Source organism: Catharus ustulatus, chromosome W, assembly GCF_009819885.2.
Source record: "Catharus ustulatus isolate bCatUst1 chromosome W, bCatUst1.pri.v2, whole genome shotgun sequence".
Lineage (NCBI taxonomy): Eukaryota > Metazoa > Chordata > Aves > Passeriformes > Turdidae > Catharus > Catharus ustulatus.
Genome location: NC_046261.2, coordinates 5,589,125 through 5,613,111, shown reverse-complemented (window position 1 = coordinate 5,613,111; position 23,987 = coordinate 5,589,125). Strand labels below are relative to the sequence as shown.

Here is a 23,987-nt window from a genome sequence, read left to right as displayed (position 1 = left end):
GAGGCGAGAGTTTCCTTTGTTTCTGCTGCGGATTCTCATATTCAGATTAAATCCTTTTCTTGGTGCTGCTCTGGACAAAGGTCCTTCCTGCGCGTCGATGAATCCTGATGAGGGCTGTGTCTGCTCCGTATTGAGGTGTAATTTTCCTTGAGAGTGCTGTTTCTGGCTTAGGGAACCGAAGCTTTGGAATGTAATTTTTCCTGGTGGAGGTGATTGGATTTATGGGAACTGGCATTGATATGGGGGAACTCCCAGGAACCTCCTGGCTGTCTGATATGTGGTACTTGACATGTTCTTTATCGATGATCTTTTCCTGTTTGGTTGTCGAGTGGTTTCAGGATCGTTGAGCTAGGTTTGTTGATATGCTAATTAAGGCCTTTGTCTATGGCTCTGGGTGCTGGTGGCAGTGGTTCTTTTTATTTTATTTTATTTCATATAACCTTGTTATATTATATAAACACGAATTATAACAACATATATTACATTTTCAACTTTTTGAATTGTTCTTTCATGGACCCCAACCCCCCAATTGTTCAACATTTTAATTGTAATTCACAATTGCAACAAAAGGAAAAGACCCCTTGTTGGGGGTTGGTTTATCCTCTCTGGAATTTTTTCTAGTTGAGATGCTAAGGGACACTGATGGCTGGGTCCTTGAGACCTTGAGATGGGGGGAGGGAGAGCCTCCCTGCTTTTTACAGAGTTTCTCTAGGAGGGTGGGGGGAAAGGGGGGTTAGAAGATTAGAAGCAGGTAAAGGAGGCTGGGAGATAGTTGCTCACTCTCTCACTCTTGGAGTCAGAGGAGGAAGATCGCTACTGCTACCCCTCCCCCACCATCCCAGTGCCAGGAGCTGCCTCTTCTGTTGTTGGACCCCACACCGCTGCCCTGATTGGACACCTTCTCGATTCAGCTTGCTATCTCCAAGCATCCTGTTGGAGCACTGGGTCCGATGCTCTGAGCAAAGTCTCCCCTCCATCTCTTTCCCATCTGGGACACCTCTGCCATCACCCCCCAGTGCCCCTGCAGCTGCGCGGGACCTGCCCTACCACCGGTAACTGCAGCACAGGGAAGAGTGCCTGCGGTCGAGAAGGACTGGAACAGGGTTACTGTTCTGTTTGTTGTTAATTTCATAGTTGTTTTTGTTTTGTTTGTCTTGTTAGATATACTAGTAAAGAAGTGCTATTCCTATCCCCATATCTTTGCCTGAGAACCCCTTAATTTCAAAATTATACTAATTCAGAGGGAGGGATTTATTAGCTCCATTTTGAGGGAAGGCCCTGCTCTTCCCTAGCGCACACCTGTCTTTTCAATCCAGGACACCCCTGGTTTAGTAAAGGATCCAGAACCTGGTAAGTTATTGGGGCCTTATCCTTTGGTCACCTGGGGTAAAGATTTTGCTTGTGTCTCCACAGAGAATGGTCCCAAGTGGATTCCAGCAAAGAATGTGGAGTTGTTTTGAGAACCCTTGACTGCATCACCTGAGGATTCACCTTTACTACCAACATCAGAGGATAACCCTTGTGAACAGGACATCACCACCACATCAGCACCTATTTAACTTCTAACTGACTTATGCCCTTGGGAAAATGGTTTGGATTACCCAAAGGTATTACTGTATACAGGGATAGGTTGTCCCATCTAGGAGAACTGGTACTTCATACATCACAAGGAGCTCTATACAGTGCACAGTTCCCATTTCAGGAGTCAATTCATGCTTTGGAATGGGAACACTGAGACTCTAGCCAAATAGTTACTGCTTTTGAGCGGGAATTTGGTGCAGGACTACTCCTCCTCTTTCATTGTTTAGTCTGTCACAGTGGTCATCATCAAGCCTGGGTTGAATGCAAATGTGTTAAATGTGGGATACTGTGGTATTGTGCATCTCATAAAAGACGAGGTGCTTGCTGTCAATGAGACGCAGCAGAGACAACACACAAAATCAACAGCTAGAGTGTGGGTATAAATTTGGTCTACCTGAACAACTAGAAATTACTCCAGAGCAGTGGCTTACTGCTACTGAGAATAAGGAAAAACAATGACTTCCCAAATATTATGGTATTTACTGGGAATTGTTTCTAGTGCTCAGACCTGGTCTGTTAACCAACCAAAAGCAAATGTCTGGGCAACCTTAACAAATGTTACAGGACAAGATACGTTGTGTTTGGCCACTGCATCCCCTGATAATCCCTTTTCAACCTGCCTTGTTGCTCTGCCCCTAGACAATTGGCCTTGCCGGCCTCTGGTGAATACAGTGTTGCAAAACAGCAATCATGCTGACACCTGGGACCAGTGGACCCCTTATCTTTCCCTGGCATCCCTTGAGCCTCAAAAATTTGAACTTCTGGGCTCAGTGAAAATGGATCTTTGTGTAAGGTTTAATTATTCTGGGAAAAACCAGTATAAGGCATGGGATGTTTCCCCTCATCACCCTATGTATAAAAATGAGAGCGCTTGGTATAATTATACATCTGGGATAATTTCTCGCTCAACCAAGTTTCCTTTACTTTTACGTCCCGAAGTATTTTTAATTTGTGGGGATAGGACTTGGCCAGCCATCCCATCACATATTAAAGGAGGACCATGTAGCCTTGGGAGATTATCCCTTTTAACCCCAAACACGTTGTCCTGGTTTAAGGGACAGTACTGCCAGAAAAAGAAAAAGGCGAGAGTTTTTTCTCAAAATGGATAGTGAAAAATTCCCTCCCTCCCAGTTTACTATAATTTGGAAATTAAGGAACTCTCTGGCAAAAGGTATGGGTTTTGGAATAACAGTTCTTTACTGATATATCTACAAGACAAACAAGAACAACATCAGCTATGAACAGATCAGTGACAAAACAGAACGAAACTCAGTCTCAGTCCTTTTGTCTGGTCAGGCCACACGGTCCCGGTGGAGTGGGGGTGGAGTGGCTTTTTTTTTTTTTTTTCTCAGTCACGGGAACTGCAGGAGCAGGCAGGCGGCCACAGCAAGACCGTCCCAGGTGGAAGACGGGTGAAGGAAAAAAAAACCTCCACTCACCGTTTGCGTCCCGGTTCTCAGCGCTGTTTTCAGAAGCAGGAAGTTGTAGCAGTGTCGGAGTGCAGGGCCTGGTCGCACCATGGAGCAAGAAAGAAGTTCTCTCCTCCGCGTTCCAGCCAGCCAGCTCGAGTGGCTCCGAGTGGCTCCTCGAAAGGACAAAGCCACTTACAGCTATTCATCCCCATCCCTCTCTTTTGTCTTGAGTAATCAGAAACCAGGGAGTTGCCCGGCTAGGTTACTTTGACATGCTAATTGGGAAAAATTCTCTCCACTGAGGGAAAGAGTAAAAAACTCCCCCAACCCCCAACACACGTCCATGATTTTTTGGTCTAGGGGAGAGCAATGGGCAGCATCGTTTTTTATCTCTGGTGTAGCAGCAGCAAAAGCTTTAAGTTTACTTAACCAATTAGGCTGTTGGCTAGCTAAGCAAACTAATGCTATGTCCTTAGCATTAACAGGACTTCTAACTGATGTTGATTCTATTAGACATGTTTCTTTGCAAAATAGAGCAGTAATAGATTTTTGCTTTTGGCACAAGGACATGGGTGTGACGAATTAGATGGAATGTGTTGCCTTAACCTTTCCGAACACTCCCAGTCCATCTATGCCAGCATTCAAGCCCTGAAGGAGTGTGTAAACAAACTGCAAGTAGATGATGGGTTTGATTGGCTTAATCGATTCCTGGGAGATTGGGGACTCAATGGGTGGTTTAGAAATTTATTTAAAATAAGCTTATATGTATTAGGCATTATATTATGTATTGTTATAATTATTCCTTGTATATTACAGTGTGTGAAAAAATAGGCATGTCACTTAAGAGTATATTTTTAGTTGAAAGAAATGGGGGGGATATGGGAGCTAAGACAGAGAGTACTGTGGATTTAATCAGCATAAGCATTTTGATAACCAAGATGTCTTGGCAAGAACAAACAGAGCTTTGAAGATTGCGAGAAGATTGGATCAAGACTGGCAACAGGGAAGAAGACTGAACCAAGTAGAAATGTTGCAAAATTTGTAAGTTTGTGTGATGTTTAACCCTATCTGTGGATGTGGTAAATGTAAATGAGACTGATAGTACTGTAGATTTAATCAGCATATGCGGTTTGATAACCAGTGTGATATATGTTATAATTCGTGTTTATATAAAAGGATTGTATGAAATAAAGTAAAAAGAACATCTTAAACACCAAGCACCCGGGGCCATAGACAACGACCGTAATTAGCATATCAACAGACCTAGCCCGGTGATCTCCACAAGGACTAAGGACGGGAAGAGATCATCATCATCATCATCATCAGACCGGAAGAGATCATCGATAAAATACCTGCCAAAGTACCAATCACCTCCGATGGCTCCCATAAGCGAGAAGACAGTACTTCATTACACATCAATACGGAGCAGACACAGCCTTCATCAGCATGCAGGAAGGACTTTTGTCCAGGGTAGCACCAGAAAAGGATTTAATTCAAATATGAGAATTTGCTGCAGAAACAAAGGAAATTTTCACCTCAGGCCAGAAAAAACTGTATAAAGCTGGACTCTCTGAGATGGCAGGGTGTGAACACAGGGGGATCTGATGCGGTAGAGATCAGATCAGCGTGTGTGTCCACCCAGTGCCGACCCCGGGCTTGGCGCTGTCGTGTTTTCGCTTGTGGCTTCCCAGGACCGTATTTTCGGTCGCAAAAATAAAAATTGCTGTTTGGTTATTTAATTTGACTTGATTTGGTTATTATCTATAACACCAGGATGCCTTGGTGTAAGCCATCTTTTTTTCTCTGGTAGTTGTTTTACCAGGACCTGAGAGTGCTAATATTGATCAGCCATCTCTCAGGAGCTTACATTAGCCAGCAGAGAAAGACCGGAGGCCTTACTTGACGCGTTCCACAAGAATCTTTATTTCATGTGAAATGTGGTCAAGCAGGATTCTCTCAGAGACAAAGGGGAAACAGTCATATTTATAGGTTCAAGGGAGATTGCAACTACAGTCGATAAAAAGTTTATACAAAGAACAGCATCCAGTCTAAGTGAAAAGTTTTAATGGTGAACTGACCAATTACACAAACTAATTTCTAACCAATTATCTTTCAAGGTGTTAGAGAGTGACCTAATTCTTAAGGAATTTGGCTCAGCCTTGGTATCTAGGAGACCTTAACTATTTTAGCAAGTTCCAGGGGCCAGGGGAAGATGGCTTTGGAGGAATTGTATCATCCATACCTTGGCAAGAGCAAACAGAGCTCTGAAGATTGCAAGAAGATTGGATCAAGTCTGGCTGACGGGAAATAAGATTTTACTAAGTAGAAATGCAAAGTTTGTCTGTGTGATGTTTAGTTAAATGATTACAGAAAAAATTACTAGCCTTCCTGTAAATGGTATATAAGCACATGTAGCTTTCAGTAAAAATTGGATTCTGATCACCATTCAGTAGTCCCCATCTCTTGTTCAATCATCGCTAATGAGTTAAAAGTGATGTGAATGTGTATGTCTCCAAGAAGTATTTAAATAGTCTCTGGAACAATGCAGATTGACTCTTCTTTTGTGAGAAGATTTAATCAGTGCAGGACAGATATTTGAGTGTTATAATATCAAGATTATTAAAACAATAAAAGTATTTCACTGGGTGATTTATTAGTTGCCATGTCAAGCAAAGGCTAGACCGTTTCTATAAGAGAGGAGGCAAGTGGCAGGGTCTAAGGGGGTTAAACCCAGTCCTGGCTCCTGTTACTAGGCCTCCTGGCTGGGGACAAGATGAACAGTTGCACAAGGCACCTGGAAAAGGGCCAAGAAGAAGAGATAGGGGCAGCCTAGACATCAGCCCTCTTTGGCTACCAAAGATGGGCTGCCAGAAGCAGTGATGAGCTGCACCCACAAGAGAATGGATCCACCAACCCCTGTAAAAAGACTACTTCATCATGAAATCAAATTTGAGTTTGTTGAGCCTTAGCAGGACTTGAAATTAATATCCCCTACTGGCCTTTTTAGTGTTTCATAGGTCTCTATGACTTTTATGCAAAAGATGCAGGAAGAGCTGATGGGATTTTGTTATTAGACTGTAGCAGGCCCTGTTGTTGAATGGCAAAGGGAACTATGCTTGGATTGAGCAGGTTAGACACACTGAAAGAAAAGCAAATGGCCTGAAACAAGCTACAGTAAATTCACGAATACAAGCCGCACTGAGTATAAGCCACATCTCTGGGTGTTGGCAAATATTTCGTTTTTTGTCCATAAATAAGCCGCACTTGAATATAAGCCGCTCTGTCGTTCGCAGCGAGGACCTGCATGCAACAAAGTTGCCAAATAGTAACAGAACGGCGGCAGGGTGGGGTTTACTGGCTCAGGTAAGGCTGTGCAGGTTCGGCCCGCTAGGGGCTGCTGACGGGGCCAGGTAGCCCAGCCCGGCGCTGCCGCTCGGCGGGGCCACTGGGGGCCAGCCGCCACTGCCACTGGGCTCGGTCACCACGGCCCGGCGCTGCCCCATGGTGGCAGGCAGGGACGGAGCCCACCCCGCTCCCGCGGCGGCGGGCAGGGACGGAGCCCCCCGTCGCCTCCCAGAGCCGTGGCAGTGGCGGCCCGGGTCCCCCGCCGCCTCCCCAAGCCGCGGCAGTGGTGGCCCGGGTCCCCCGCCGCCTCCCAGAGCCACAGCAGTGGCGGCCCGGGTCCCCCGCCGCCTCCCAGAGCCACAGCAGTGGCGGCCCGGGTCCCCCCTCTCCTCCCCGAGCCACGGCAATGGCGGCACAGGGCCCCCCTGTCTCTCCCCCAGGCTGTGGTAGAGGAGGGAAGGAGGGAGCTCTCCCGCCTCTCTCCCCGCCCCCCGTGCTGCCTGCAGGCAGCCAGGCTCCACCCGCGGTGCAACAGAGTAGCAATTTGTAACAATCGCAAAATGCAGCAGCTCGGCTCGGCACTCTGGCTGGCACTTCTGAGGTTGTAAATGTCAGAAAATTACTCACATATTAGCCGCTCCTGAGTATTAGCCGCATTTGTGGTTTAGGAGCAAAATCTTAGTCAAATTGGTGCGGCTTGTATTCGTGAAATTACTGTATTTGTAAAGCCAGCTCTCCAAATGAACTGGTGTTCAAATAGGATCTTAATTTTGGAGAAAAAGAACTTAAAAACCAAAGATTAAATTCATATTAGATAATAATTATTATTATTATTATTATTCTCTTCTTACCTAGGAATTTAGTGATCTCATTTTTATCCAGGGTTTTAGAGTGCAAATATATCATGCTTCTAAACATATTAAAATATATTAACCTTTTGAAAAGGCATGGAAGTAAACAAAGACATTAAATTTAAGGTTAAAAATGCATCTTTTTTTTTTATGACACTTTATTGTAAGACATTAATTTTAATAAATACACTATATCACAAAAGACTTTCCATGTAATGTCTAGAGAAGCTGGTCACATGATTCACAAACAAAACTTTTAACACTGATATGTAGGCATTACTTTAAAATCAGCCTTGCTATAGTAAGCTGTAAAACAAGAACCAGTGAATATTTGCACAGAGAAATCACATTAAGAAAAAAAAAAAGGAGAAAGATAACACATCATAGTTTGGTGGCAATATAGAGATCTATATATGTAGATATCTATCTCAAGTGACAAAGCAAGAAAGATCTAGAAATATATGCATTTACATAAATCATATGTGAAGAGCAGGACTGGGACAAATATTTCATAATGAATGGCTTCTGTCTCTATTGGTGATGCAATTAAAGATCATTGCTCAAATAAATTGCTTGTTTATAAAACATTCTTAGCTGCTTTTTTAATGTTACAGAATGATACATATAAACTGCAAGATATAGACCTCTGTAAAGATTTATTTTGATCTCTGTTTTCTTACATATTTCTATCAAACAGCCCCACTACTAGTAGCCTCTATTATCCTTGCCCAAAATATTCAGTGTTAATAAAATACCAGCTGGTTGTCACTCAGAGCCTTTTACAAGTAAAAAAAAAAAAAAAAAGCCACATAGAATAGACCTGGTCTAGAATGCATAGAGGGTAAAATAACGTACACAGAATTTCCTTTTTCTTCTGAGATATATGCTTTAAAGATGGTAAAATACTCTTTTTTTTTTTTCTTCACATTGTGATCAATTATACTAACACCACCCCCCCACAAAAAAATCCAACCCACAAATTTTTTAACTAAGGCTCTTCAAGGACCTCTTGATTCAAAGCAGCAGTGGTTCATCCCAACCCTGAGGAGAAGAAAAGGCAACCTTCCTTTTGCTATCAAAATATTCATGTTTTATTGAAATCCCTGATGTGTTCCCCTGCCTTTCCCCTCTTCCCTCTCTCACATTTTATTGCAGCATTTCACTTAATTGTCAGGCTGCAGCAACCCAGAGATAGTCTTGTTCTAACACATTCCCACTGTACCTGCTAATGAAGCTGCACTGTTATTCTAGGAAAATAAGAAAGCGACAGCACAAACCCAGAAATTACAGTTAATCAAACTGCTTTTGGACCTTAGTTCATTTCCTTGTGAGCAATCAGCAAGTGAGATGAGAATGGAAGAAATGTTTTTAAGCACTCATTTGGGGGAAAAAGTGCTCATTGTTATATTTCCAGCATTCTAGCATTTCCTCTACTGCACACCGCTTAAGTTGAATTTCACAAACATAGAAAAATAAATATAAATTAAAAAAAAGTCACTCACCAGACTTTATTAATTCATTACAGTAATTTCACGAATACAAGCCGCACCAATTTGACCAAAATTTTGGTGGAAACCCGGAAGTGCGGCTAATATTCCGGGGCGGCTAATCTATTAACAAAATTCTAAAAGCTGCCAACACGGAAGTGAGAGCCCGCGGCAGCCCCAAGCCAAGCTGGAGCCCGGCCGGCCCCGGCAGAGGTGGGAAAGCCTGGCAGAGGCGGGGCCAGCAGTGTCGGGGGCGGGCGGCAGAGCCTGAGCCAGCAGGGCGGGGGAGCCCGGGAGAACTGGGGCTAGCAGTGCAGGGCAGCATGGCAGAAGCAGGAAGGCCGGCGGGTGGGGCTGCCTGGCAGCGGGGGAAGCCCAGCATAATCGGGGCCAGCAGCGTGGGGGAGCCCGGCGGTGCGGGGGCCTGCAGTGCCGGCCAGGGCGAGGAAACGCGGCGGCGGTGCAGACGGGAGGGGGCGGCCGGCGAGCGTGGTGGCGGCGGCGGCAGCCCTGCCGGCGGGGCGAGCGAAAGCGCCGCCGCGAGCCGCGAACCGCGAGCCGCGAACCGCGAGCCGCGAGCCGCGAGCCGCGAGCCGCGAACCGCGAGCCGCGAACCGCGAGCCGCGAACCGCGAGCCGCGAACCGCGAGCCGCGAAAGCGCCGCCGCGAGCCGCGAGCCGCGAAAGCGCCGCCGCGAGCCGCGAACCGCGAGCCGCGAAAGCGCCGCCGCGAACCGCGAGCCGCGAAAGCGCCGCCGCGAGCCGCGAGCCGCGAAAGCGCCGCCGCGAGCCGCGAGCCGCGAGCCGCGAACCGCGAGCCGCGAGCCGCGAGCCGCGAGCCGCGAGCCGCGAGCCGCGAGCCGCGAACCGCGAGCCGCGAGCCGCGAACCGCGAGCCGCGAACCGCGAACCGCGAAAGCGCCGCCGCGAGCCGCGAACCGCGAGCCGCGAAAGCGCCGCCGCGAGCCGCGAGCCGCGAACCGCGAGCCGCGAAAGCGCCGCCGCGAGCCGCGAACCGCGAGCCGCGAAAGCGCCGCCGCGAGCCGCGAACCGCGAGCCGCGAAAGCGCCGCCGCGAGCCGCGAGCCGCGAAAGCGCCGCCGCGAGCCGCGAACCGCGAGCCGCGAAAGCGCCGCCGCGAGCCGCGAACCGCGAGCCGCGAAAGCGCCGCCGCGAGCCGCGAACCGCGAGCCGCGAAAGCGCCGCCGCGAGCCGCGAAAGCGCCGCGGGGCGGGCGCGAAAGCGCCGCGGGGCGGGCGCGGCGCGGGGCGGGCGCGGCGCTCGCGAGGCGCGGCGCGGGGCGAGCGAAAGCGGCAGCGGGGCGGACGGCGAGCCCGGCGGCGGCAGCCCTGCCAGCCGGGCGAGCGAACGCGGCAGCGGGGCGGTGCTGACGGGAGAGGGGGGCCAGCGAGCCCGGCGGCGGCGGCAGCACCACCCGGCCAGCCCCGCCGAGCCGTGGCGCTGAGCTGGGCCACCCGGCCCCGTCGGCAACCATGAGCGGGCCGAGCCTGCCTGGCCCCGCCCCGAGCCAGTAAAGCCCGCTATGCCGCGATCCTGTTACTAATTGGCCAATTTGTGAAAGCTGCGCACGGATTCTCGCGACGAACGAAAGTGCGGCTAATATTCGGGGTGCGGCTTATCTATTGACAAAGACAGCAACATTGTCGAGGCACCGGGGGTGCGGCTTATAATCCGTGCGGCTTGTATTCGTGAAACTACTGTAATTGCACTAATTCTATTTTTTAGTGATGCAGATGTATATAAATTTATATATATATATTACCTGTCCATGAAAAAATGTAAAATATGTATAACTACAGCTTGTCTACTCTATATCTTTTATGCATGATCAAGAAGAGTAATGATATAGCTTAAGGTAATCCATACTGGTGGCTTTGTAGACCATTTGGTCCTTTAGAACTTTAACATACTGCTACGGTAATGCACAATGCATTAGCTATTCTCCAAAATAGTCTCACTAGAAAATAAAAAATAAGATGACACTGAGTACAATTTCAGGAGTTTGGTCTGTTTTTTGTTGGTTTTTTTGGGACCATACATTTTTTTCAGTGTTTACAAAAGATGCGTGTTTGCTTTCAGGCTGGAGTCTCTTGCAACAGAAGTATCTCAGGTGCCTTTTTCTTAAACTCATAAGAAACTAATACAGCAGGCAGAAATTTAACATCTCCCACCACCTGCAACCCTTTCCCACTGAACAGTATCAGTAGACACTGACACCTTACTTCTCCACTGCTGTTATGCCAAAAATTATTTGCAAATTCCTTCAAAACATAAAAATAAGATTTTCAAGAGAATGGGTTTCATTGCATGCTCAGGCTTTATCTAGCTTTCTATGTGAATTTCTAAGACAGTCAAATAAAATTTTAAGGCCAATTTTGCAGTAATTTCCTTAGACTTTTTGTGTTTCCAGTTCAGTACTGGTTTAAGAAATAACATCTAGTTTATTAAAGAAAAACCAAGTATGGCTTTATAGTTATAGTCTCATGTTTATTTATAAGGTTGAATTATCAATGAGACTGAGAAGGGTAAAAAATCCACCACTGTCCAGTGAAGTGTTTTCTTTTGAAAATGTTCAAAATATCTCTAAAAGTTTCTGAAGAAATAAAACATCTAAAGTGCTTTAATAAATAATATATGCAAACAAATTATACATTAAGAATATTATGGGAACACTTGCAACTTCACAGCATGGAGCTGTATCAGGGGACCTTTATCTGGATATTAGGAAAAGGTTGTTCCCCCAGAGGGTTGTGGGGCACTGGAACAGGCTCCCCAAACCTAACAGAGTTCAAGGAGTGTTTGGACAACCCTCTCAGGCACAGGATGGGATTGTTGCGGTGTCCTGTGCAGGGACAGGAGTTGAACTTGATGATCCTTGTGATTCCCTTCCAACTCAGGATATTCTATGATTCTATAATTTTAAAAATAAAAAGTTCAATTTATTAAATACAATACTCCAAACACAGATGAATGACTATTTTGATCTGGCTCATGTCAATAAGCAAAAAAAAAATAGAGAAAAATCCCCTTGTAGGGGCGAGGCAAAAGTCTTGAAGACTAGGTAAGGTAGGTTTTAATTTGTAAGAATTCATATTAAAAATAATGCTACCTCTAAATTTGAAATCTTCAACTTCTGGTTTTAAAAACAACAGATATAGTCATGCATTTATCATCAACACAGTGGCCATGCAAATATTGCAGATGTACAATGCCCATCCCAATAATTTTTTAAAAAGTGGATGTTGGCAATGACAGCACTAGCATTGACATAAATGATTTTGTACAAGGGTGTACTATAAATTGAGACATTTATTTCTGCACAAGGGGCATTAATCAACAAACATCATGCACAGTTTTGCTTGCACAGTTAAAAAAAAAATGTATTGAGGAAGGAAGGAATATGGTGCTGGACAAGCACCATATAAGATACATCTGTTCCACCATCTGTATCTTGCCCTATCTTAACAAAACCTTTAGTTTTATGACTTGAGCCTGAAATTACTCCTGTACATTAATAAGCCTAGCTTCAGCCTTTATTGCCAAAGACTATCTGGAGAACATTTTTTACCAGTGGCATGCCAATATCCTACAAGAAGACAAAACAAGGGCATATGGCTTGTTCATAATTTTGTAACGTCATTTTATGCAGCACTGACAATATCTTCTTCCCTTTTACCATAGACTTTATCTCACAATGAAAAATGCTAGCCATGCACCTCCTCAAACAATCCCTTTACTCCTCAAAAAGACTGTTGAAGGAGTGTTAAATCGCCTCTTTCCTTCCATTTAACTCTTTTGGTGTTTTTAGTGGGATTGGATGCCATCTGATCCCATAGTTCCTTCAGATAGTGAAGCTGAGAAGTGCTGTTTTCATTTCATCTAGCTTTGTCTCTGCACAAAATATGCTACATGTAGAGAGTATTAGTCTTTTTCCACACATATGCTGAAGCAAAAAAATTGAGGTGAATGCAAAAAGACTCACAACATCTGTACAGCAGAAATCACAAAGTTCAAGTCAAATCTATTTTCCCCTTTTCTCATCCATATGAAATGCATGAATACAAGATGACATTGTTAGTTGTGGTGGGCAAATTGGAGAATCTGATATAATAGATCAAGTTTTTAAGGTCATTGTCTGTGTAGATTTAGAATAATGCAGAAGCCAAATAGATAAGAGAGAAAAAAATATAGAAACTGAGAGTGAAGATATGTTTCAGTAATATCTAAAAAGCCAATACTGTGTCTATAAATGCAGAAGCACACATTGTTTGCCCTTTGAAAGCTTCTCTATATCTTTGCCATTAATACTGTAAAGTTAAGAACACATTTTAATGGAGTTCAGTGGCAGTTGAGCACATTCATTCATGCAGACCATTAGAAGAAATGCTTGGATGTTTTAGCCTAGAATATCCAGGTAGTCTGGAGATGCTTTAGCCAAGTTCTGGAGGAGGGAATGGATTTCTTTGATGTTGAGCCTCATGTGAGGGTCCCTTTGCCAGCAGCCCAGCATCAGCTCATATATTTCCTTGGGGCATGTGCGAGGTCGCTGCAGCACTCGGCCCTGAGTGATGCACTCAATCACCTACAAGAAATCACAAGCAAAGGATCAATGTAGCCATTCCAATTACAGTAATTTCACAGTTATAAGCCGCACCATTTTGACTAAAATTTTGCTCCCACCCCAGAAATGCAGCTTACACTAAGGAGCAGCTAATATGTGAAAAATTTTCTGAAATTTCCAACCCCGGAAGTGCTGCCGAGGTGCCGAGCTGAGCACCTGCCTGTAAAACCCGGGATTGCGTGATTGTTACAAATTGGTTACTCTGTTGCACGGCGGGTGGAGGTAGGCTCCATGCCAGCAGCGCGGGGAGGGGGGGGGAGGCGGGGGGCTCCCTCCTTCAGGCAGCGTAGCCCAGGGGAAAGGCGGGGACTCCGTGCTGCCATCCCCACAGTGCAGGGGGGAGGAGGGGGGCTCCGTGCTGCCATCCCCACGACCCGGGGGGGAAGCGGGGGGCGCCCACCCCCACCAGAGCAGGCAGGTTCTGCCCCCGCCTGCCACCATGGGAGCATGGGGGCTCCTTCCCCTCCTGCTGCCGCGGGTGCCGGCTGGCTCCATCCCCGCCTGTCACTGCGGGGCAGCGCCGGGCCGGGGCGAGCAAGCCCGGCGGCAGTGGTGGCCGGTCCCGAGTGGTCCCACCAAGCGGCAGCGCCGAGCTGGGACACCTGGCCCCGTCGGCAGCCCTGAGCGGGTCGAGTTCGCACGGCCCGAGCCGAGTCAGTAAACCCCACGAGCCCGCGATTCTGTTACTACTTGGCTATTTTGTTGCATGCGGGTCCTCGCTGCGAACAACAGAGCAGTTTATAATCAGGTGCGGTTTATGTATGGACAAAGAACAAAATGTTGCCAACACCCGGAGATGCGGCTTATAGTCAGTGCAGCTTGCAATCATGAAATTACTGTAGGTAGACCTCATCCATGGAAGAGTTAGCTGTTAATAGCCACAGCAGTCTCATTGGGGGACAATCACCTGGCCATTTCTGCAAAAATGCTGTAGGTGTATTGGCAGTTATGATCTGAAAAAACCCCTAACAGTCTTGACTGATGTGACGTGATGTTAATCCACGTTATGCCTTCCATTCACGAGGGAATGGTGGTAGGAAAGCAATACCTTATCTTCCATACCTGTCTATCAATCTCACCTTGTCTCAGAAGTAAGCTATTTCAATCATTTCACATAGAGCACCTCTCCCTCCCTCCTTCCAATTTATGAGTACCATCATGGCTAATCTCTAAAAAGGGATTATTTTGATTTCCCAGGTATGAAGAGCTCTCCAGATACCTTCCATTTATTAAACAATGTGTTAGGAGAACTATTATGTAGGGTCAGCTGTTGGAGACAGACACACAACAGGACTCACCAAGGGTCATCAACAGTGTGTTTTATTGTTCAGAACCTTCTTATATAGGGGGTTCAAATTTCTCAGGCTTGGACAACTGATAGTTGGGATCTCTGCACCACCCAGATCTCTGGTCAGTGATATGTCTGCAATTAGGATTAAATGGAATTGGCTGGGGGTCCTGTCCTGGTTTAGGGCAAATTTAGGAGGAAACCTCCGAATGGGGGCCCTCAACTAGTTTGGAGAAAAAATATTTTCCTCAGAGAGAAGTGGGAAAAAAAACCCCTGTTTTTTTAACTGACAAAGCACTTCCCAGCACAAAATTGAACAATATCAAACAGCAAAATCTCTCACTGCTCTGAAGAGATGACAAATTCGGAAGAGTCCCTTCTGTGGGTTGCAGCCCAGCTCACTCAGTCTGTTTTCAGTCCCTCCGGTGCTGGGAAATGCCGTGGCCCAGGCCAGGCCTGGTGGGTCACAGGTGTGAGCTCCCGGTGCTCCTCCTGGGTTTTCAGTCCAGAGCAGGTTCAAACAGTTCCAAGAAGGGGAAAAAAACCACAGTCCAGGGGACCCCTTTTTGCCTCAGCTAGCCAGAAAAACTAACTAAAAGCAAAGAGTTCTCTCCCACTTGTCCACTGCAGACAACATACAGTAATTTCACGAATACAAGCCGCAGCAATTTGACAAAAATTTTGGTGGAAACCTGGAAGTGCGGCTAATAGTCGGGGGCGGATAATATGTGAATAATTTTCTGACATTTACAACCCCAGACGTGCCAGCCAGAGTGCCGAGCCAAGCACCTGCCAGTAAAAGCCGGCATTCTGCGATTGTTACAGTGTTACTGTGTTGCCCTGGCTCCCTGCAGGCAGCACGGGGGGTGGGGAGAAAGGCGGGAGAGCTCTCTTCTTCCCTCCTCTGCCGCAGCACAGGGGAGGAGGGGGGGGGCGCCGCCATTGCCGCGGCCCGGGGAGGAGGGGGGGGGCCGCGCCGCCGTTGCCGCGGCCCAGGGAGCCGACGGGGGGGGGGGCGCCGCCGTTGCCACGGCTCCGGGAGCCGACGGGAGCCCTGCGCAGCCATTGCCGCGGCCCGGGGAGGGGGGGGGAAGTGCGCGTCGCCATTGCCGCGGCCCAGGGAGGGGGGGGAAAGTGCGCGCCGCCATTGCCGCGTCTCGGGGAGCCGACGGGAGCCCCGCGCAGCCATTGCCGCGGCTTGGGGAGGAGGCGGGGTGCTTTGTCCGCGCCCGTCGCTGGCGCCACGGGCGCGGGAAAGCTCCGTCCCCACCCGCTGCCGCTGCCATAGGAGCGGGGGAACCTCTGTCCCTGCCTGCCACCGCGGGGCAGCGCCGACCCGGGGTGACCGAGCCCAGTGGCAGCGGCGGCCGGCCCCGAGTAGCAGCACCGGGCTGGGCCACCTGGCCCCGTCAGTGGCCCCTAGCGAGCTGAGCCTGCACAGCCTTAGCTCAGCCAGTAAACCCCGCCCTCCCGCGGTTCTGTTACTAATTGCACGCGGGTCCTCGCTACGAACGACAGAGCGGCTTATATTCGGGTGCGGCTTATCTATGGACAAAAACCGAAATATTTGCCAACACCCAGAGATGCGGCTTATACTCAGTGCAGCTTGTATTCGTGAATTTACTGTAGTCTGTGTGAAGAATGCAGGGGAGCAAGTGCAGTCTCTGATTACAACTCTTCACCTCTTCCCTCTCCGCTTAACTCCTGGAAGCGGTCTTAAAGCTGCAGAATTCAATATTCAACACCAATAGATGATTTCGGGATACAAGTATCATAAAGTCACCCCAAGAAAAGTTCCCCGTGTTTAGGTTTGAATCTAACCTATCTTTACCATACCCAGGGACTTGTTTTTCTTCTAGGATGGTCGAGTTTGGGGATCTGATAGGGCCAAATTTATCTGGAAGCTACATGCCAGCTGCAGCCGTGACAATTCTCCCTTTTTGTTTGTGCTGGTTTTGCATTGAAGGCACCTAAGAGGAGGACACACTCAGAGGGACCTAAGAGGAAGACGCTCAAAAGTTTTTCTCTATGAGAGCTTCCTCTGTGAGTTGATGCAACCAATTAGAGGCCATTTTGGTTTTTGACAGTCTGGGAAACCAATTGGAGAAGTTAGTTCAATCCGTGACTCACGTTTTGAAGCAAGCAAACTCTGGAAAAGTCTAATTTTTGGCTTTTCAGCAGGTAACATCAGCCTGGCCCAGGCCCCACTCCATGCAGCCGGGGCCGGACAGGTCCCTGTTCACAACCAGGGGCCAGAGACACCCCCTTTGCTAAGATCCTAGCCCTCCCCGCCCCTCCCCCCCAGCTCAGTGTGGCCCTGCCGCCATCTTGGAGCAGCCGTGGGGAGGCAAAGCCCCCCCAGCTGCCCACATGGCTTGGGGGAAGGCAACTGGGCTCCATTTTGGTGGAGCCCCCTCCACACACTTGCTGGACTTTGCACTTTCTTCCAGCCCCTCCAGCGCGGCTTGCACGGCCTGAGATCCTGGCACGGCTACAGCATGGCCTGGCCCAGCCCCCTGCATCTTCTGTGTGAAATTTTAACCCTTCCAATGCTCCGATAACACTTGCAGACCTCCTGTCCTCCACTGAGTAAGTGAAAAAGCAGAAAGAATACACCAAAGTTAGTGAAATAAGAGCCAAGTTTCCAGATGGGAAGAGATTGAGGAGACGCCGTGAAAGTTGGCTGAAAAATCTTTTTGTAAGCTATGTGGTTGACTGTATTGCACTGCAGATTCCTATAAATCGTGGAGAAAACATGGGGAGGGGTTCAAGTGCTTGAGAAAAAGATCCTTTGTCCCAAGGGAGAGGGGAGGAACCTCTGTTCCTGAGATTGAAGAATGAACAGAGAAAAGAGAGATGAAGGGAACTTTTGCTTTTGAACAGTTTACCCTTAAAAGTAATATTCCATGAGTTTTACATGGCCCACAAACACAGCTCTGGGAAGGCTGTGAACATGGGAGTTTGACAATTTGCAGATTTTTTTTCTCGGGCGGCTGCTATTTGTGAAAAGTGAAGAGAGAACTTTATTTTTTCTCTTGGAAAAAGTACCTATAGCTGAACAAGAAGGAACTCTTTGCCCTGAAGCAAACTGAAAAGAATACTTAAGTGAAGGACTGACTGAAGTGTCTCTGTATGTTGTTAAGAAAATGTGGGAGGTGGGGGGAGGAGGGAGTGGTCTGAAAATCTTATCCTGAATTTCTTATTTTCTCTGTGTTGTCAATAAAATTTTTCTTTATACCCTTTTAAGTTTTAAGTCTGCCTTGGTTTTGCTCCTAATCCTATCTTACAACAGAAATTGATTATATTAAAATTGGCAAACCTAAACTAAACCAATACATTGTTTTATTAAAAAAATGCAAAGTGTTGTCTTCCTCTGCACGTGCCTTGCAGATAGGATAACAAAGACAACATGATGACACAGATAATAAACCTAGTTTGAATAAGACTTTCCATTCAACTCGACAAGCCTAGTATCCCTCAGCCAGTGATGTATCTCCTCTATCATTGGAGTTGCAATATTCACATTCAGGAGTCGTTAAAGGGGATTACCAGAAATACAAGTTTTTAAGATGGCATGCCGCAGGCTTATTACTCAGAAGTTACAATTTTACAACTTAACACTACAAATAATAAACAATTGAACTCCAAACTATTTCAATTAAAGACTCACATATTTCTACCACTGATGGCTTGCAAATATTTGAGTCTTGGAATTCGACTAGGGTGACGGGCAGATTGTCTTACCATTGCTGCTTCCGACAAACTGTCGGCTTGGTAGGTTATGTTGTGAATTGATTGAAAAACAGAAAAAAGCAATAAGAAAATGAGAGTACCCAAGACTTTTGAGGGGGATGTACATCCACCCCACACTTCCCCCCCCTTCTTTGTTTTAAGAAGTATAACAGGAACAAAATATGCACTTTTAAGTAGATTAACAAGGTGAAACTTACAACTGCCTATATGCTTTACCATCACCCAGGGTCTGCTGAGGAGCTTTCTTTTCACAGTGAGGACTTGGAGAGCCTCTTCCGAATGAGACTTCCATGTTTACCTCAAAGGAAAGGAGTTTAGCTTCTGCAGAGCCAAATTAGCTAGTCAAAATTACTTGTTTTCCATTTTAGTACAGAAACACTTGGGGTTTATGGCATACTTCCCTTACCAGCCAGGTCCAGGAACATGGTTGGGAAGGTTTCCCTTAACATATTTTAAAAACAAACTTTTATTGATATTTACTGAAAAAATTCTTCAACAAACCGTTGCAATTATGTTGAGAAGGACACGACTGGTACCATCACCAGTCCTTTATTAAAAACTTTGCATGCCTTCTCTCAGTGGACTTCTTTCAGGCAACTCTGACTCCTTTCCTCACAGGCAGCTCCACACAGCAGTGACTCCCTTCCTCATTAGCTGCTTCACACAGCACTGACTCCTCTCCTTCTCTGCAAGTTTCCTTCTTCCTTCTGCATAACTGCCTAAACCCCAAGATGTCCGTTACCCAGCTGCCTAATCCTGTCTGTCCCTCACACATCTCACCTTTTCTGCCCCTTGCATGACCACACGTCCCTTACCTCCTCACAGCACAGCCAGCAGACTCTATCTCAAACTGTGGCAGACTCTGAGTCTCAAGCTCCAACTGTAACTGCAACCTCATCTTATAGCCAGCTAGCCCACTCTTTTATAACACCCAACCTCATTGGGCAGGCAAGGTTGTTTTTACTCCTTGGTAATCAGTACAGCTGTAATTCATTGGGAAAGATTGCCTCCTGCACTATGCTTACAACCTCTCTTCCCACAATAAACAACTTATGAATAATCAAAGAAATATAAACAAGTAATTATTAAATAATATCTTACGGCTGGATCTCTGTGTGTATCAGGAATTTCAATTTTGTTAGTTGCACTAAAACTTTGCAAATGCATTATCAGTATACCTAACATCATTGCTTAATGGCAGCAGTGTAAATAATGAACCTTTTCCTTTTGTTTAGCGTTTTGAAATTGAGTCAGAATAAAAAGGAATGTGCTAATTTACAGTACACATGGGCTAATTAACAATTATAATTAAACATGGCTTTTTTTGATGATTATGCATCTTTGATTAATATGTTTCTTGCAGTATAAATTATTTTTGCAAATTAGAAATTCTTGTAAATACTTTTGATGTATAGTTTTTAATTTTTCTCTAACTTCAAATTACCTCAGTTCTGTGATTATTGTATCTGTATACTTAGTTGCAAAAACCAAACATTAAAAACTATACTTATATTTTGGTTCAAAAATAAGAAAACATGTAAATTAGTATTTTAGTGAAAACAGTGAAAAACCTGTTTTATTTAGAAACTTGCTATTGACTTCAACAGTTGGCATGAGTGAAATATGAAAGGTGGTTGAAAATTATTTTCAGCTTGAAAATTATTTTATAGATATTGTAAATAGAAATGACAGGTGGCAAATCTTCAGCTGGAAAACTCTGCAACTGAAATTTGCTAATGAAACACTTCTACAACAAATTAGTACTTCTATGTTTGCTTTCATGAACTTAGAATGTTCTTTATAGAACCTTTAAAACAAACAGTGTTTTTGAATTCTAAATTGTTACAAATATTAAGAAAGTCTATGTTTCAGTGAAGTTGCCTTTTGTCTGATATAGGAAGGTAGCAGGAGATTGTCACAAAGGGATTGGCAATACTATGTATGCCACTTTTTTTTACTGGGAATTGATTGGGTCACTGAAAGTAGATTTATAATAAAGGGCTATACCTTTGCAACACAGGATAGCAGTTTATAAAAAGTCCATAACTGGGAAATATTTGTAATATGGTTGGAATTGAAGTATTACTATATTAGAAATATGGTTGGAATAAAGGACTTGTTTTTCTTCTAGGCTGGTTGAGTTTGGGGGTCCGATATGGCCAAATTTATCTGACAGCTACAGGCCAGCTGCAACTGTGACAGAGAACCATTTAATGACAATGACATTTCCTGATATGTAACTGAAATCACCCAGTGCCAGTTTGGGAGACAGGTAAGCTCCTTTTTATTGCCTCACAATCTTTCTTAACACCCAGAGCAGACTACCCTATACAAAGGAAGAAGATACATCCCAACTTGGTATATTCCAACTTGGATAACTTCCATCAACCATGGGGAGAAAAAGGTGAAAAGGAAGAACTTCAACCACAAAGTTTGTGACAATACCATAAATACATGATATCAAGGTTATTGCTTTTATTAAATAAATTTGCTATTTTCATTTCCCCAGAGAAGCCATATCATCAGTCAAAATGCCACTCTTGTTTGAAAATATAATACACATACCTCATTGTTTGAGAGCTGATACCATGGCTGTTTGCCATAGGTAAAGATTTCCCACAATATGATCCCAAGGCTCCAGACATCACTTTCTGTGGTGAACTTCCTGTACATGATACTTTCAGGAGGCATCCAACGAATAGGCAGCATCGTGTGATCTCCAACCTGAGGAAAAAAGATTTAGAAACAATTCCTCCAGACCTCCAGGAAGAGTACTGAGATGCTAAACCAGGGTGTTTTGGGGTGACTATGATACTGTATCTCTTATCATCTGCTTTATGCCCAGACATGGGTCCTGTAACTTTAAACTAGGTCTGAGAGAGAGAGGGGAAGCCGGTAAAATTCTTTCAGTGCAGTTTTCACACATCCTCCCCCAGGTTTGCTCGGCTGTGTTGTCAGCACACACAGAGGGAGTACATCTTTGCTTTTTAGCTAGCTTTTTGTTTGTTAGCTGAGATAAAAAGTTTTTCCCAGGACTGTGTCTTCTTCTTCTGGAACTGTTCAGCTTTGCTCCGATCCTAAAACCAAACCATCACCAGGAGACCCATGCCACGGCCCAGCAGGGAGGGGGGTTTCAGGGATGCCACATCCCAGCTCCAGACCTCGGGAGAAGCCAAGCAGGACTCTGAAATCCACCAGCTTTCTCCACAGTGAGAAGGTTTTATTATCTACCATTATTCATTCTTTTTCCCATGCCTGTGTGCACTCTGCTTGTTAAATAAACACGATTTTTTTCATTTTCCTCCAAGAAATTCCTTTTGAAGCTGTGGGGAAGGGGCTACTGAAACCTACCTTTATTTAGAGGAGACACCCTTTCTGGATGTTTCCTCCTAATTTGTCTCAAACTGAGATGCAGGGAAACCCACATTTTCTTTTTTTCCCATCTGCTGCAATTCCCTTTAAAAAGCTCACAAGAACTAGGGAGCTGTAATCCGGTCTTCTCTCTCCTGAATGACAATCACTACCATGATAGATTTCTCAGAATCTCCAAAGAAATTGTTTCTGAAGTATAAACTCACCATCTACACCTATTTTGCAACCCCTATATAAAGGAATTAAATGCTTTATAAAATTAATAGTTAACCAAATCTATCAACCAATTATAAATTCGGCCAGTATTACTTTCCATTTTAAGACTGAGAAAACTAAAATATTCAGGCAATGAAATCTCAGATGACTGCATGACACAGAAGGATCAGGAGTACAGTAATTTCACGACTATAAGGCATACCCTTTTGACCAAATTTTCCCCCCAAACCTGGAAGTGCGCCTTATAGTCCGGTGTGCCTTATATGATGGACAAAGATGTGAAATTTGCCAAACCGGAAGTGCGAGCCACAATGGGGGGGCGGTGCCGCGGGAGCTCTGAGTCATGAGGGGGGGAGCGGGAGCGGGCGGCCAAGGCCGGCAGGAGCTGCAAGGGGAGGGAGGGAGCTGCCGCCGGCCCAGGTGGAACAAGAAGCCAGGCAGTGCCACCCCGGGTGCGGGGGCGGGGGGAACAAGAAGCCAAGCAGTGCCGGTCCTGGCCCGGGTGCAGGGGAAACGAGAACCTGGGCGGCCCTGGCCCGGGCGCGGGGGAAACAAGAAGTGCGAGCCCGCAACAGCCCCGAGCAGAGCCCGCCCGGCAGTGGCATCGGAGCAGTGGTGGTGCAGCCCCTGCGGCCGCGGCAAAGTGGTGACAAGTGGCACAGCCGCGGAGAAGCGGGGAGAAGTGGCGCGGCTGCCACCGCCGCCGCGAGAAAGCGGTGAGAAGCGGCGGCGCCACCGCCGGCCCTGTGGAAGCGACAACAAGCGCCGCCGCCGCCGGCTGGGGTGAAGCCGGGACGCAGTGCGGCTGCGCGGTGGGAGCTGGGAGCCGTGAGCCGTGCCAGCCGGTGCCAGGCGTGGGCGGGTGTGCCGGGGCCCACTGCACGGGGAGGGCACCTGGGGCTGCGTTTAAAGGCTACATCAATCTTTGAAAAATGTTTGCAAATTGAGCCCCTGCCAGTAATTCGTTACTTTGTTGCGCACCGCGCGGCTCCTCGCTGCAAAAAAAAAGTGCGCCATATAGTCCAGTGCGCCTTATAAGATCTACAAAGTTGCGAAATTTGCCAACTCCTGGGGGGGTGCGCCTTATAGTGGGGTGCGCGTTATATGTTCCAGAAAGTTGCGAAATTTGCCAACTCCCGGGAGGGTGCGCCTTATAGTCTGGTGGGCCTTATGGTCGTGAAATTACTGTATATGGTTTAATAAATTTATTATTATTGAATTAAAGCAATGCTTATGTCTGTGGACAGTTTCCAAAGTTAATAAATGCATCAAACAATTTTGTTAAAAATTATCTATCTAGTTCTACACAGCGTTCCAAATTTTCAGTTCTTTGTTTATATACACTTGATAATAAATAACTTGCAAACTATAGACTCTGTCTCTGAGATTCCCCAGGAATCTTTTCCTTAATACCTGTGTGAAAGCCTCTAACACATGTTTTGTTTTCCCCAAACTGCCATATACAGTAATTTCACAACTATAAGGTGCACCCTTTTGACTAAAATTTTGGCCTGAACCCGGAAGTGCACCTTATAGTCCGGTGTGCCTTATATATGGGCAAAGTTTGGAAATTTGCCAACCCGGAAGTGAGAGCCGCGAGCCGCGGGGGAAGCCGGCAGGGCCACGGCTGCCAGGTGGAGGCGGGGCTGTAAGGCTGTGGCTGCCAGGTGGAGGCAGGGCCGTGGGGCCGCGGCTGCTGGGTGGAGGCAGGGCTGGGGGCCCGCGGCGCCGCTCCTGCCGGGTACAGGCGAGCCCGGGGGCCCGTGGCTGCAGGGTACAGGCGAGCCTGGGGGCCCACGGCGCCACTCCTGCCGGGGACAGGCGGGCCCGGGGGCCCGTGGCTGCCAGGTGGAGGCGGGGCCTCTTCCAGCAACCATACGGGGGGAGCTGGGGGCAGATCCTCGCTGCAAAAAAAAGTGCACCTTATAGTCCGGTGCGCGTTATATATCGGCAAAAGTTCGGAAATTTGCCAACACCCGGAAGTGCGCCTTATAATCCAGTGCGCCTTATAGTCGTGAAATTACTGTACTCCTAAAACTGAGT

General features: G+C 46.7%; 1 protein-coding gene across 6 annotated transcripts in view; it reads right to left on the bottom strand.

The window, feature by feature from the left end:
* Positions 1–11,985: 11,985 nt before the first annotated feature.
* The window catches only part of LOC117005044 (BDNF/NT-3 growth factors receptor-like), a 333,795-nt gene continuing 321,793 nt past the window's right edge, over positions 11,986–23,987 (bottom strand). For all 6 annotated transcript variants that reach the window (XM_033076269.1, XM_033076272.1, XM_033076273.1 and 3 more), the window contains 2 exons: positions 20,922–21,080; positions 11,986–13,276 (listed from right to left, as the gene is read on the bottom strand). In XM_033076269.1, the coding sequence (XP_032932160.1) occupies positions 13,091–13,276; positions 20,922–21,080 (345 nt within the window). In that variant the 3' untranslated portion in view covers positions 11,986–13,090. The remainder of the gene's footprint in view (positions 13,277–20,921; positions 21,081–23,987) is intronic.